Genomic DNA, 15825 nt, shown 5'->3' on the forward strand with positions numbered 1-15825 from the left:
AACATTATTTCATCAATTAAATTTGCCATAAATTAAACCAAAGGCTGCCTGAAATTTCTCCCAGAGAAGAAATTGTAGTAATAATTGCCAGTTAGTAACAACCAAATTATATTCAATATTATGTGATTTTTACTTATATTATTACCCTGAAGAATGCTAGCATACGCTACACAGTGGAATTTGAACTTTGAGTCATCAGGGAATCCTACCGGAAATCTTGAATTCTTTGATGACAACCACTTATTCTTATTTTTGATTCATATGATAACTTGAGTATTTAAATGTTTTCTCTAATAAATATAGGCTTAAAGTCAACTACTAATAAATCATGAATGAAAAAAAAATTATTTTAGGAGGGGAGATTTTCAGAAACATTTCAACCAATATTAACTTCACATCAAAAAATTATGCTGTATTAATTTTGCATATTTCTATAACACATGGATTTTTTCCCCCCTATACACACCGTCAATCCTCCATGGTTCCAGGGCAATACATAAGAAGTTCAAATTTTGGATTGGGGTGTAGTATTCATCTGGAAAGACAGCAAAGATTGATAGTAAACACATGCTGTCTCAGGATATTTAATAGAGTTACTTAGAATACGGAAGTTCAGAATATTCGTCTTACCACTTAAATTACTTTCCTAAAGCTAAAGTTATTTTTGTTCTTTTGGTCATATGAGAAGGAGACTGTGCAAGTATTAATAGGCTTAGTTTCCAAATCAAGGCAGAGGTTTAAGGCTTAGAAAATGTAGTGGATCTTCAAACTTTTCTTCCTTTTTCCTTCCTTCCTTCCTTCCCTTTCTTTTTTCCTCCTCTTTTTCTTTGCTATAAATAAAAAAAAAATTAGAGATAAGTTGGCCATGAAATTTGAGGGTATATATATATATATATATATATATGCATACACACACACAGCCCCATAGACTCAATGCTAGCTCTAAACTTTTCCCCTTTTAATGATAGGAACTCCCATCCACTAGTCTAGTCATTCACCTGATAATTATACAGTTTTCATCTTTGATTTTTCAATTTTGTTTGGCTTGGGTCAGTTGTCTCAGTCTCCAAAATGTAAGTTATTACTTTAAGAGGAAAGTATTTATTGATTTATTAGTTGGTGGTTTGAATTAAATAAACAGAGAAAAAGTTCTTTCAAAAATCTAAATTCCCAGTGTTTTTAAAAAAGAAGTGCTATGTGATAAAACCATGGAATTGACAGCTGAGTAAGAAGAACCCAAAAGTAAGTTCAAAAGTAAAGGAAGTTAGGGAAAATTAAGTTAATTTTAATTATATTTTCATTTTTACGTATGCCAAGTGCATATAATTTTTTTAAATGCATGTATAGATAAACAAAAGCTCTTCAAAAGAGTATAAAATAAAAATTCTAAATAAGACATTTTACTCAGTATTACATGAAGTATATCTTACAATCAGTAGCACCTTATATTTGATGGAACATAATAATCCAATCCACACACCAATCTTTGAATTTATTTTTGAATTCGTTATATGAATGAAGATATTATATATCCTTATAAGTAGTTTTAAAATACCAAAATGCTCAATTATAGAATAATACCTGAAAATTGCTTTTTTTTTGAAAAGTCAATGATTACTAAACAGACTTTTTTTTAAATTTTAAGATTTATTTATTTATTTATACATACAAGCACTGGGTACAGTCAGAAGCGCAGGAGGGTGAGAGAATTCACCAGAGCCAGAGCGGGGAGCAGAGCAGGCAGAAGGACTGAAGTACACTGCTGAGGGGAGCAGCGGGCGGCAGGAGAGGTCTGCGCGCCATGTGGGACCCTCCTCTGGTGGCTGGGGAGCAGCCGGGGATCGAACCGGCGCTTCAGAGGCTGCGGGCAGCTTCACAACCCAGCGTTCAACCGCTGGCCACTGGGGAGGCCCTTACTAAACAGACTTGACTTGAAAACAGTTTGAAATATTTTAGGGGCAAAAACGTAAAAATGCTAAAATATTTTTATTAGTTTAGCATTTACAACTTCATGCTCATGCTCCCCGTTCCCAAAGCTCATTGTTTTTTTCCTTATGGAAAAAACCACAGACAAGGCAAGTATTAGAAGATCTGGGGTCCTGTCCTGACTATGTTATTCACAAATTATATCTTGGTAGACCACAGCTTCTCTAGGTAGGGTACTGCCAGTGCTAAAAATGTTTAAACTCTAAAACGTCTACATTTCAACTGATAGTCATTATTTTTAATCTGAGATGCCTCACAAAACATTGACATGAAAACCATACCAAAAGATAATAGAAGGAGCAGATATTATTTTCTCCTAACCCTGTACCACAATTTTAGAAGTCTTGTTCTAGTGTTAATTAGGTATTACATTGTTTACCCAACCATTCAAAAAATATTTATTGAAAGTTTCTAAGTGCTGAGCTGAGTAGATACAGCCTTTGCCCTCTTGGAGGTTAGGACCCAATGAGATTGACAAACATTAAATAATTTATGATTACAAATTATGATATAGGCTAAAGCAGGGAAGTGCAGGGTGATAGAGATTATACAAAGGAGACCTAATTTAAATTGGATGGGAGGGGAAGACCTCTCTAAGATTTAAACTGAGACCTATAGAAGGATTTGTACAAGTTAGGTGTGTGTGTGTGTGTGTGTGTGTGTGTGTGTGTGTGTGTGTGTGTGTGTGTGTGTGTGTGTTGAGGTAGAGATGGGGGTCTGCATTCCAGAAAGAGGCAATGGTGAAGCAGGAAGAGTTTGGTGTGTTGTCAAGGAACAAAAGTAAGGCTGGAGGGGCTGCATTAACAGGAGATGAACTGTAAAGATACATCATATGGTGCAAGGTTTGGGAGGTGCTGCCAAGGAGTTGGAATTATATTGAGTTCAGTGGGAAATGAAGGTTCTAATGGAGGTGGGCTAGAATGGGATTTAAGCCTTGCATTTTTAATGTTTAAAATTTATTTTCCCCCAGCTAAACTGAGGTATAATTGACATATCTACATATACTTTAAATATAATTGTGTATATTTAAGGTATACAATGTGAGGGTTCAATACAGTATATAGTGCAGCTTATTACTGGCACATGTATCAGGTCAAAGAATTACAAAGAGTGTGTGTGTGTGTTGTGAGAAAGTTTAAGATCTACTCTTAGCAACTTTCAAATATATAACAATATAATATTGTTAACTATAGTCCCCAAATTTAATGTTAGATCTCCGGGAGTTATTTTTCTTGTAACTGCAAATTTGTACTCTTTGACAATTTTTGTTTTAAATATTGAGAAGGGCCACCCTGGTGGTGCAAGATTTAAAGTCAGCACTCTTAAGCTATCACCAGCCACTGCATCACAAGTTTGATCTCCAGCCAGCTGGGGAGCAACCCACCTGGTGCAGCAGACCTCCCCTGCCTCGCCCACTGCTCCCATCAGCAGTGTATTTATGTAGATCTGCCCTTTCTGTTCCCCACTATCTCTGGTGAATCCTCTTACCTCCCCCCCCACACCTCCGGCCTATACCCCAGTTCTTGTATGCATAAATAAATAAATCTTTAAAAATAAATAAATAAATATTGAGAGCTTTCAGGTTAATGAGCTTATGGAAATTTTGGGAGAATGGTGCCCTTGGAGAGGGTGTGGAAACTTTTGTCCCCATCTTGTCTCATATTGCTTCCATCTGGCTACTGATTTGTATCCTTTGTAATAAATCAGTGATATAGTGAGTAAATGGGGGGAAATGTTGATTGCTAGCTCTTTGGAGAATGGATTGCATGAAACAAGGTAGGCAGCTAATACTCTTGTCTATAAGAGAGGTGATGGTAATATATGAACAAGGATCAAGGCAGTGGAGGGGCAGAGAAGAAAGCGGATATATTTTGAAGGTAGGGTTAAGGGAATTGGGTAGAGGGGTGCTGTGAATGACCCTCAGGTTTCTTCCACAAGTAACTGGGAGTTTGGTAATACCCTTTACAAAGACGGGAAGGAAAGTGGCACAGGAAGAAGCTTGGGGAAGGAGTTAGAGTGAAGTTTTAAACATGGTACGGTTGAAATATTTATGAAAATTCCAGTGTGAAGCAAGGCTTTTGACATACAAGTCAGGAGGTCAGAAGAGAAGTCAGCTTGGAATACAAATTTGGGAGTCACCAGCCTATCGATGGCATTTAAGTGAGTTCTAAACTAAAGGTGCTGGGGTATTTCTTCCCTTACCATTTATTGATATAAAATGAGGAAAAAAGTATTTATTTTGAATTGGGCTATGTGATAAAACCATGGAATTGACAGCTGAGTAAGAAGAACCCAGAAGTTCCAAAAGTAAAGAAAGTTAGGGAAAATTAACCAGTTAATTTTAATATTTTCATTTTTATGTATGCCAAGTGCATATAATTTTTTAAAATGCATGTCCAAATAAACAAAAGCTCTTCAAAAGAGTACAAAACAAAAATTCTAAATGATAAGACAGCAAATTACATATATCCAAAAACTTACATATACCAGAGATGTCACAAAACCAAGACCAGTAATTTTGGATTTTAAATTAAATGGCCTGACATCTATATATTACTTTTTTCCTATCTTTTCTGGCTGCATACTTTTTGATTGCTTTTAGAAAATCATATACTAGGGCCTCCTTGGTGGCGCAAGGGTTAAAGACACAGCGCTATCAAGCTATCTATCGCCAGTCACTGTATAAGAGATGGATCCCTGGCTAGGGAGTTGACCTACTTGGAGAAGACCTCTGCTGTCTTGCCTGCTGCTCCCTCAGTAGCATATTTCAGTCAATGTACCTGTTCTGTTCCCCATTTTATCTCTGGTGAATCCTCTCACCCCCCCTGCACTTCTGGCCCACACCCGAGTTCTTATATGCATAGATAAATAAATCTTTTTTTAAAAAAAGGAAGTCGGGCCTCCCCGGTGGCGCAGATGGTTGAGCGCAGCGCTGAGAAGCCTTCGCAGCATGGTTCAATCCCATTAGGCTGGGGTGATACCCACATGGCGTGGCAGACCTCTCCTGTCTGGCCTGCTGCTCCCCTCAGCAGTGTATTTTGGTCGGTCTGCCTGTTCTGGTCTCTGCTCTATCTCTGGTGAATCCTCTCACCCTCCTGCACATCTGGCCTGTACCCCAGTTCTTGTGTATATGAATAAATATTTCATTTTATTTTTTAAGTCTTTTTTTAAAAAAATATTTATTTATTTATTTATTTATTTATACAAGCACTGGGTACAGTCAGAAGTGCGGGAGGGCGAGAGAATTCACCAGAGCCAGAGCAGAGAGCAGAACAGGCAGACTGACGAAGTACACTGCTGAGAGGAGCAGCAGGTGGCAGGAGAGGTCCGTGCACCATGTGGGACCCTCACCCTGCTGCGGCTGGGGAACAAACCGGTGCTGTAGAGGCTGCAAGCAGCTTCACAACCCAGCGCTCAACGGTGAGCGCCACCGGGGAGGCCCAATTGAATTTTTTTATGAAGCATGGTTTACCAAAATTTGTTACAATCAGTAATTTAAAATTTCTACATCACAACTCATGACCTATTATGCCTTATCAATTTTGAGAACTACCATTAAATTTGGAGAAATCTCAGTTTATTGAGCAGTAATATTTCAGGGCCATTTCACTGCCTCAGTGCCAGTTTTACATGCCATCTTGTTTTGAACCACCGGGAATTGTTAGGACAAATGTGTTATATAAGCTAAGAAAGTCCTATCATAGAGGCATAAAACATATGACTTCACACAAAGTCATGCCTGCTGCTTGAAATATAAGCTTAGCCCTATATACAGAGGTATCTGATTAATTCTATTTTTTAGCATTCCCAATTAAAGTGAATGACTTTTATAATTACATAGATTGTATTACTGAACGTATTCCTAACAGGAGAGGACTTCCATTTTCACTAGGTGCTGATGAGAACCAAAGTCTCCAGTTTACAATTTCAGATATTTGATGATTGGAAGAATTTTTTTTTACCTACTAGACTTGAATGTTTCTAATGTTGTTTCTCCTACACTACACCAAGATACTGCACATTCATATTGCAATACAACCTCTTGTCCTAGATCTGAGCGTCAAGATTCAAGGTGTTGACTTTTTTTTTTTTAAAGATTTATTTATTTATGCATGCAAGAACTGGGGTACAGGCCAGAGGCGTGGGGGTGAGAGGACCCACCAGAGACCGAGTGGGGAGCAGAACAGGCAGATACACTGAAATACAATGCTGAGGGGAGCAGCGGGCGAGACAGGAGAGGTCTGCTGCACTAAGTGGGTTAGCTCCCTGGCAAGGGATAGAACTCATGTTGCAGTGGCTGTTGGTAGCATTACAGTGCTGAAACTTAACCACATGCACCACCAGGGAAGCCCCATTGAGAGAGATTTTAACTGAGAATCTAAGAGGCTGAATTATGGATTTGATGGATTTCAGTGAATAATGAAGAGAGAATATATTTCATCCTGAGTGGGTTGAAGGCAACAGGAGGAAAATCCTGAATGACACAAATCCTAATGAGATGTCTGTAATTTAAGAGAAAGATCATAGAACATCGGAGTTAAAAAAAGCTTACGTTTACTTATTTTGGGACAAGTCATAGACCCCTACATTATCTTTTAAAGTTTCAGATTCCCAATGTTAAAATAATACCTCATCTCAGGCCTCCACGGTGGCGCAGCAGTTGAGCTCTGGGTTGCGAGGCTGCCCGCAGCCTCTGCAGCGCTGGTTCGATCCCCGGCTGCTCCGCTGCCACGGGAGGAGTGTCCCACATGGTGCGCAGTCCTCCCCTGCCACCCGCTGCTCCCCTCAGCAGTGTACTTCGGTCCTGCCTGCTCTGCTCCCCACTCTGGCTCTGGTGAATTCTCTCACCCTCCCGCGCTGCTGACTGTGCCCAGTGCTTGTAAAAATAAATAAATAAATCTTAAAAAAAAAAAATAATACCTCCTCTCAACAGTTTCACAGGATTGCTGAGAAATGAAAAGCATGCCTGGCTGCTTTTTTGAGACATCATTACAGTAGTTGACCTTATCATCATATAAGTAGAAGGATACATGAGATAGTGCTAAAGAATATTAATGGTAATAAAATATAAAATTGCCAGAGTAGAATAATGCCTTCTAACAGAAAGATTGTTAAAATTATTTTGCAAATAGGGCCTCCCCGGTGGCGCAGCGGTTGAGCACTGGGTTGCGAAGCTGTCCGCAGCCTCTGCAGCGCCGGTTCCATCCCTGGCTGCTCCCCGTCCCCAGAAGAGGGTCCCACCTGGCCCGCAGACCTTTCCTGCCGCCCGCAGCTTCCCTCAGCAATGTACTTTGGTCCTTCTGCCTGCTCTGCTCCCCATTCTGGCTCTGGTGAATTCTCTCCCGCACTTCTGATTGTACCCACTGCTTGTATAAATAAATAAAAATAAATCTTAAAATAAAATTATTTTGCAAATAAAAATGTCACTTAGTGGTAGTGAGATTATTTTCTTCATGTTCTCATATCACTCAATCTTCAAGAGAGAGTCATTGAAGTAAGCATTACTTTCATTTTTTAAAAATTTATGCATACAAGAGCTGGGGTACAGGCAAGAGATGCGGGGGGTGAGAGGATTCACCAGAGACAGAGTGGGAAACAGAACAAGCAGACTGACTGCAATACATTGCTGAGGGGAGCAGCGAGTGAGGCAGAAGAGGTCTGCTGCGCCATGTGGGTAGCTCCCTGGCTGCCCGGGGATCGAACTCATGCTGCAGAGGCTGTGAATTGCTTCATAGTGCGGTGCTTAACCCCTTTCGCCACCAGGGAGGCCCCATTACTTCCATTTTTAAAATGAAGAAACCGAAGCTAAGGAAGTATGAGACATTAAAAGTCACATGAGTGTAATGTAATACAAACCAGGTTTCAAAACTAGTTATTTTAATTTAAAATCCACGTATCTTTTTTGTCTCATTAACATTACATTTACTATTTACAACACAAGCTTAAAGTTCAGAAGTTATCATGCGAATTGCATTGAATTATAATAATTTAATTGAAATGTATTTCACAAAATATTTCTGCAAGGAATACCAAGCAGGCAGCATTGGATGGCAGAGGAAGAGGAAACACTACAAGGGGCTAAAAAGGCAAGAGGTAAAACAAGAGAAAGGTGTGACTGGAAGGAAGGGTGAAGAGTGCTATGAAAATGATTAATACTGGTGAATATTACAAAGAAAACATAATACAGCTGAAAAATATGTAATAAATTTGTTGATGAATATTAGCGATAGCTCTGGCAGAACATAATTTAACAAAGCATGGGCAAAAGGGATGAATAAGAGATGAAGAGACCGGTTATGGATGGGTGATTAAAAAACTGCCTGTGAGAAGTTAAGGCAAAAGAGAGAAACCAATGGGAAATGGGGGTTTTCTTTTTTTTTTCTTTTTAAAGATTTTTATTTATTTATGCATACAAGGACTGGGGTACAGGACAGAGGTGTGGGGTGGTGGTGAGAAGATTCATCAGAGTCAGAGTGGGGAGCAGAACAGGCAGATTGACTGAAATACACTGCTGAGGGGAGCAGCGGGCGAGTCAGGAGAGGTCTGCTGTGCCATGTGGGTAGCTCCCTGGCAGGGGATCGAACTCATGCTGCAGTGGCTGTGGATAACTTCATAGGTTGTGCCTTAACTCCTTGTGCCACCAGGGAGGTCCAAACCCTGTAATAGCTTTTTCAGGAAAACTACTAATCCTTCAATATGGTTTTACTTGGAGTTTGTGATAAAGTCTCTGCTTAATTCTCTACGATTACCATTCCCTCTAACAATCTAGACTCTTTAACCTCAATCAAGGCTTTCTGCACAAGGTGTCTGCTTTGCCTGGAATGCTTTTCTTGCACTTTTGTAAACTGACTTAGCAGAGGCACTACCAATAGTGATAGCTAAACTGTGAATTCTTACTAAGCATGGGTCACTTTATATACACCATTACTTAATACTTTATGAAGCAGGCACTATTTTTGTGTTTTACAGATAAGGCACAGAGAAGTGAAGCAAGTTAGCCAGAGTAACACTGCTACTAAGTAGAGCCACTGGGATACAAACTCAGATCTCTCTGAATTCAAAGCAGATGTTCTCAATTTCTGCTCCGGAGGTATCACAACTTTCTTCAGAAGTCTAACATGTTTACTATCCTCTACTAGCCAATGTGACAAAGTTAGCACCTGATACTGCTTTATATCACTGTGCACTTTATTTTACCCCATCTAGAGTATAAGGAAGCCACTTGAACTTAGACAAAAGGGCATTTTATTCACTTGTCTTCCCAGTTCCAAGCAGAGTTCCTTGTTACCCCTAAAGGGTATTAATATCCGTTGAAAAAATATTTGAAAATATTTTTGAACATGAAAACATAAAACAATGGTATTATTTTAGAATTCAGCTAAGGAACATCACCAGGCTTTACCAGTCTGTGCTCTACGGAATCCACTTCCTCCCCCCATTTCATAGAGTTGTACATTTACTTACATCTGTTCTTCTGTGACAGTTTGTCACAATTCCTTAAATACCTCCAGCAAACATGCCCCCTTTCGAATGAGATAGTGCCTTTTGAAAACAACATTTTACTGAGAAAAACTAAAAAGTTAAAATTTTCTTTTCACAGCAATTCTTTAAAAATCCAGAAAAACATTCTCATATACATCATGGATCGCCCAGGAAAAACTTTTTAAAAATGAATTCAAATCAAGACTAGGTTGGTTAGCAACCAGACACCTTTATAAATGAAATCAACCGGTGTTGCGGAAGCCCCAGAGGGCATCTAATTTTTCAAAATTCACTGAAGGCTTTCAACAGTATGGCCAGAAAAGAGGTGCTGCACTGAGCGGGGGTTTTGTCTACATCAGCTTTTGGTTCAACATTTTGACAAAGGGCCCAGAAGTTAAAGTAATCAGTCCTGTAGCTCTCATCGCCTTCAAAGGGAAGGAAAAAGAGAAGGTGGAATAAGAGAGGGAGAGGAGGTGTGGCGACCAGAGGAAACTAGTCAAGAAGAGCAAAAACTTGGGGCCAGTACCCAGGTGCGGTCCCTTAAAACGACCGTTTACATTCTGGATTTTCAATGAGAAAAATGACGGCCGGCTGTCTAAGAAGATCTACAGAAAGGAAAGGTAGTTATCTCGTCTCGTGAGCACTTCACCCGGGTCACACTCAGGGAACGCCGCCGCAGACGGGCCTGCCAACCTCCACCAGCTCGCGGATGCCCCGGGGGCCCGACGCCAGGCTGGGCTTCCCCTCGCGCTCCGGCTACCCACAAGCCACCGCGCCTCGGCGCGCACGCGCAGAGGCGACGGCCGTCTCAGGAAGAGGAAAATGGAATAAACAAGTCGGAGGAACCAGAGCGCGAGAGAGCGAGTGGAGGCAGAATTTAAAAATAAACCGGCCCCTCCGCCCTCTCCACCCGCTCGCCGCCACCGCTCCCCGCCCCCCTTGCCCGCGCCCTCGAAGTCCCCGTCTGGGCCCGCGCGCCCACCTAGTCGTCCCGCGCGGCCCCTTTAAGAAAAGAGAACGAGCGAGTGAGTGAGAGAATCCCAACTCTCCCCCTCCCCTCCCCTCCCTCCGGCCCCTCCTCCCTCCCCTCTCCCCTCCCCCTCCCGGGCGGCTCCGGCTCCCGCAGCGGGACAGACCCACCCGCCCCGGCTTTTATCCGGCACCGGCAGCGTCTCCCTCCCCTCCCCTGTTTATGGTGGCGGCGGCCGCGGCGGCTCCTCGGGCGGCAGAGGAAGACGAGGCTGCAGCGTTGCCATGAACAGTGGCGGCGGCCTCCCGCCCCCCTCGGCCGCCGCCTCCCCGTCCTCCTCCGCGCTGGCGGCGGCAGTGGCGGTCGTGGCCCCGGCGGGGGTCGGGGGCGTCCCCGGCGGGGCGGCGGCGGGAGTGAAGCTCAAGTACTGCCGCTACTACGCGAAGGACAAGACGTGCTTCTACGGGGAGGAGTGTCAATTTCTGCATGAGGACCCGGCCGCCGGCGCGGCCCCGGGCCTCGGCCTCCATAGCAACAGCGTCCCCCTGGCTTTGGCGGGCGCGCCGGGGGCCGGCTTTCCGCCGGGAGCAGTGCCGGGCGGGGGCGCCGGGCCGCCCCCGGGGCCCAAGAAGTCGGATTTGGGGGCCCCGGGGCCGGAGCCGCAGCCGGCGGAGGCGGCGGCAGCGGGATACTCGATGGACCGCGGCTGGCGAGTAAGTGCGGGTCGCGCCGGGAGGGTGGCCCCGGCCCCGGGCGGCGGCGGCGGCGAGGCCTGGGGGCCGGATGAGGCCCTGCGGCCGATCCTGGCCCGCGGGTCCCCCCCTCGGCCTCCCCGGGCGGTCTGAGAGGCCTAGGCCCGGCCTGAGCCCTCCTTCCTCCTTCCTGTTTCCCTCCCCACAGCCTTCCGCGAGCCGGGGAGTGGAGGGAGGCTGGGTTCCCGGGAACGTGGGTGGGTGCACTGGGGTGATGTGGGTGGGGGCGGGGGGAAGGGGGATGGGCCGAGGCGTGCGAGGTGTGAGAAAAGGGGTGTAGTTTCCGGGGGGTGTGGAAAGGGGTTGGCTTTGCAGGCACATGTGTCTTGCGTGCCCGTGTGGAGTGGTGTCTGCTGAAGGTTGAGGTTCCCCGGTGGGTGTGTGCGGGTCGGGGCGGAAGGTGGGGGGCGGGCTTAAGGCTTCCTGGAGTAGGTTGAAAAGAACGGGAAAAGTTTGTGTAAGGCTTATTTATGGAGCAAGGTTTTCCAGGGAGGAAATGCTTTCTAAGGATTATTAGTGAACGAACGGACAGCAGCTTTTAGAGTGTGCTTCGGTTTAGAGTGTGCTTCGGTTTAGTGCTTACTGTTTAGAGTGGGAACTTCACCAGACTTGCATTGCAGCATAGTTCTCCTGAAAGCTAGAATAAGTTTACTAGTTAGTACGGACCGTATCTTCTACAACTCTCAGCTTAGAGCTTTGAATTCGTGTCACATGCAGCGAATATTTGTATGGCACTGAACACTTGACTTCAGATAGCTCAGGGGTGTTTTTATTTATTTATTTTTTACTTTTTCATTCGTTGTTATCTAGTGACTGGCAACATTTTAGTTGTTAGTAAGTGGAGTTTACAATTAAAATAAGTGTAATCTGTTTTACAGAATGTTAGTCTTAAGGAAAAAGAGCAGATGTCAGATACTTCTTTAAAAAAATTGCTATGAGTATATTGAGCATTTCTAAACGAAATGGAAAGCCCTACTTTATTGTGAATTCTAGTTTTTAGATCTAAAATAATTGGATGGGCAATTTAACTTGAACGCGAAAACATTTTTTTTTTTTTTTAAACTGAACTTGACTTGAGGTTTTACCTGTATGAGGGTTATTAAGTGTCCTCGCAGAGATTTTTGTTTTTTAAAAGATTGTGTTTTTCTTTTGGTGTGATGGACGTCTTTAATGCAGATGCATTTGGTAATGTTGATATGCTAATTGTTAATTAGTAACAAAATGTAAAAAATGGTTACTTCATTGGTGTAATTTTATCAATTTTGAGCAGTAACTTTCATTTTTAAAGTAAACTTTTGCAAGATCTGTGAGCTGTAGGTCAAATTAATTTAAGAGGAATCTTCGATCACTTTGCAGTGAAACTGAACCAGGTTTGTTACCTTTAGAGACATTTAAAAAATTTTTGGCATTTAATCTATGCTCTTTGTAGAATTTTCTAATTAACACAGTAAGTAATAGTTTGGAGACACTAAAGCTAGGGCATGATATAAATAAGTGAAGATGGGAGGTGAGCACATTCAGTTAAGGATTAATATTAGCAATGGCCAAAGCTGGGGACCATTCCATATTTCAGAAAAGGAAAATAATTGGCTGGGATATAGTCTTGAGAGGCCAGGCAATGAGTGCTAAGAAGTAATTTTAAAATTAGTATTAGTTATTTAACAGTTATTGGAATAAGTAGCTGATTTATGTATTTAGATGCTGGTAGACTTCCTTTTTCTTGGCAGGATGAAGTCTGAGACTCCTCTTTTCTGCTGTAAGCTTCTTGGTATCTCTCAGTAATACTTGGGTTATGACTCCTGTAGCTGAGATAAAATTGTTTCTTATCTGTGAGTAGCAAATAAAGTTGCTCAGGGGGACAGGGTTGTGTTGGTGATGTGTAATGGCTCCTTTGAAATTTTACACATGTTTAACTTTTAGTCTTTTTTTCCTACCTTGTACTGTGCTCTTATCCTGTATCTTTTGAGATATCTTTTGAATTGTTAAGTGTATGAGAGATAATTAAAATACACAACACAATGTAAGAGGAATTACTACTAGGAGAAATTTAAATTTTGTTAGTTTCTGACCTCATCATATAGCATCACTGAGTCTGTTTCATTTTGCATTTATTTATGCTCTTCATTAAATGTAAGAATGTGTAGTGTGTCTTTACCTGAGAGGTCATAAACTGATTTGCTCTGATAAGCTGAATCTGCCTGCAGAAATATTTTGTTTGCGCACCATGAAATCTTGTTTGTATGTATATGTGTGTGTTAACATTTTTTATTACTTGTGAAAGGTGAAAAATCTTAAGTTCTTGAAATTTTCACAGGATTAACAGATACAGTATGTGCCCTTTGTGGGCTGCTTTCATTACATTTGTCAGAAATATTCATGTTATGTAGGATCACTCTGTGCAGTCTCATTCCTGCATAAAGTTACATAGTATAACACATTTTATTTTCGTATTTTAACTGTTGGTGGACAATGGAATGTTCCCTATTTTTGTCTGTTAAGCAGAGCACTGTTTTTTGCACATTCTTGACCTTGGTTTTTGGTGAACAGGTTTCCTGATTCCAGTAGGGCTGAAATTGCAGGGTCGTAGTAGGATGTATGTTCAGCTTTAGTAGATGATGTCACACTGTTTTCTGAAGTGGTTGGGTTACATTTATGTTCCATGTAGCAGTGTATGAAAGTTCCAGTAGGTCCATATTCTCTTTGACACTTGCTATTAGCCATTTTATAATCTTAGTCATTTTGATGGCTAAAACTAGTATAATTTGGTGCTTTAAATTTGCATGTGTTTGGGTTATAATTGAGTTAACTGACAGCATTAAAAATGAGAAGATTTAATATAGAAAGACAGAATTCTGACTTTGAAAGGTAGTTCTTAGTATTGGAATTAGGACTGTTTATGGGGCACACTCCATTTTGCCTTACTCCCCTGATGGCTGACTTTTATATGCCTGGCTTCTTCAGGCATTGGAGTTTTGGATTCTTGCTTTAATATTTCAGATTTGCCAAATTGTTTTGTTAGGTATATGTCTGTTTTAACAGTTTTTATTATTTGTGAAAAAACATATTTCAGATCATGTTAAGACTTTGGAGGTAAGTGCAGGAAAATTTTATCCTTATTTTGTAAGCATTGGAAAACTGAAGCAGGAATGCTTTTTCTTTTCTTAGTACACTCACTTGCAGTGATTCAACCTTGTAAAGGAACCACACATTTATTTGTTGCTTAGTTTTTATGTATACAGAGTATTACATTTTCTTACTGCAGTTCTGTTTACTTGGCAGTGTGGTAGTAAACATAAACATGTTAGTACATTCAAGATCTTTGGGAGGTAACAGTTTATTTTTTTGAGAGCATTTAAGTTTTTGATTTTCCTGTTTCATTGGACATGGTATCCTCTAAGACTTAAATGTGGTTTGACTTGTGTTCAATTTAATTATTGATTCTTGACATTTTAATAATGCAATTCTAATAGTTTCAACTCGTTAGAGTTAATCTTCAAGGTACTTAATTTTTCAACTAAACTATTATACCAATATTTGTACTTTATATATTTACTTTATTTGAACCTGGTAGATTTATTTTACCAAAATATGTTTGTCAGTTCTACTAATTCTAGTAGGTAGTGAAGGCATAGGAATTATCTAAGATGGAATCCTGGCTCTCTTAATACCTTTGTAACGGTGGGCAAATGTTTAACCATTAAGCCTCAGCTCTCATTTTAAAAATCGATACTATAATTGTACTCATTTCAGAGTTGGGATTACATGTGATACAGTGCTCTTCCTGGCACATATTGAGGTTTATGTATTAATTGTTGCTGTTATTTAATATCAATAATACATCTAAAACCTTTACATTTCCTTTCTTCCCCCAGTTTTTGATAGTATACTTTCAGGGCAAGTAAAATAGCTACAGGTTGTTGAAGTATGGTTGTCTGTTCATGAAAGGGAACCGTGGATTACTTGAAGTTCATATACTAACTTTGGGATGTATTGTGTACGTGCAGAAATGTCTTCGGTTAAGCCAGGATCACACTTTTTATCCCACAAACCTGTAGCAGCTGACAGGAAAATTTAGCACTAGAAATTTACCTTTAAGTTTGTTGCTAACAGGTTTGAACATTTTGGACAATACACAAAGTGCATAATGAAGACTTTATAATACCATTCATTTAGCTTGTTTAATACTATGCTTTCAAAGTGTCAAACTTTGATATAGGTTGATAGGAATGTAACACTGAATGAAAGAAAATTCTAATGAATTTTCAGTGTAGTGTGGAATACAAACAGATGGGTATATGTTCTAGTGGTGAATACAAATAGCATGTGTAAGATAATTTAGGTTTTGATAGATTTCATGTGTAAAACTAAAAGACGTACCAATGTAAGTTTAGGTAAAATTTAGTTGACAACTAAAACATTTCTTTACATGAAAATGCATTTGACGTGACCTGGTTAGACCATAAATGATTGCCGAAACCAAAATATTTTCCTACTTTTGTGATTAACTTTGCATTGTGAGGTAATTGTAATCACATGCACTTGTAAGAAATGCTACAGGACCTGTGTACCCATCAACCCTGTTTCCCCCAGTGGTAACAGTTTTCATAATTTTAGTGGGCTATTACAGCCAACTTT

General features: G+C 41.0%; 1 protein-coding gene and 1 long non-coding RNA gene across 2 annotated transcripts in view; one reads left to right on the plus strand and one right to left on the minus strand.

Moving 5' to 3' along the window:
* Positions 1-496: 496 nt before the first annotated feature.
* Positions 497-10111, minus strand: LOC129146895 (uncharacterized). Its single transcript, XR_008554252.1, has 3 exons — positions 9451-10111; positions 631-830; positions 497-535 (listed from the first exon to the last, which is right to left on the minus strand). It is a non-coding gene; the product is annotated as an uncharacterized LOC129146895 (long non-coding RNA).
* Positions 10112-10591: 480 nt separating this feature from the next.
* PAN3 (poly(A) specific ribonuclease subunit PAN3) overlaps positions 10592-15825 on the plus strand; it is a 120479-nt gene continuing 115245 nt past the window's right edge. Inside the window, 2 exon segments of the mRNA XM_037527076.2 lie at positions 10592-11080; positions 11083-11151. Of these exon segments, the coding sequence (XP_037382973.1) occupies positions 10723-11080; positions 11083-11151 (427 nt within the window). The 5' untranslated portion in view covers positions 10592-10722.

Source organism: Talpa occidentalis, unplaced genomic scaffold, assembly GCF_014898055.3.
Source record: "Talpa occidentalis isolate TD23 unplaced genomic scaffold, MPIMG_talOcc4v2.1 talOcc4.5, whole genome shotgun sequence".
Lineage (NCBI taxonomy): Eukaryota > Metazoa > Chordata > Mammalia > Eulipotyphla > Talpidae > Talpa > Talpa occidentalis.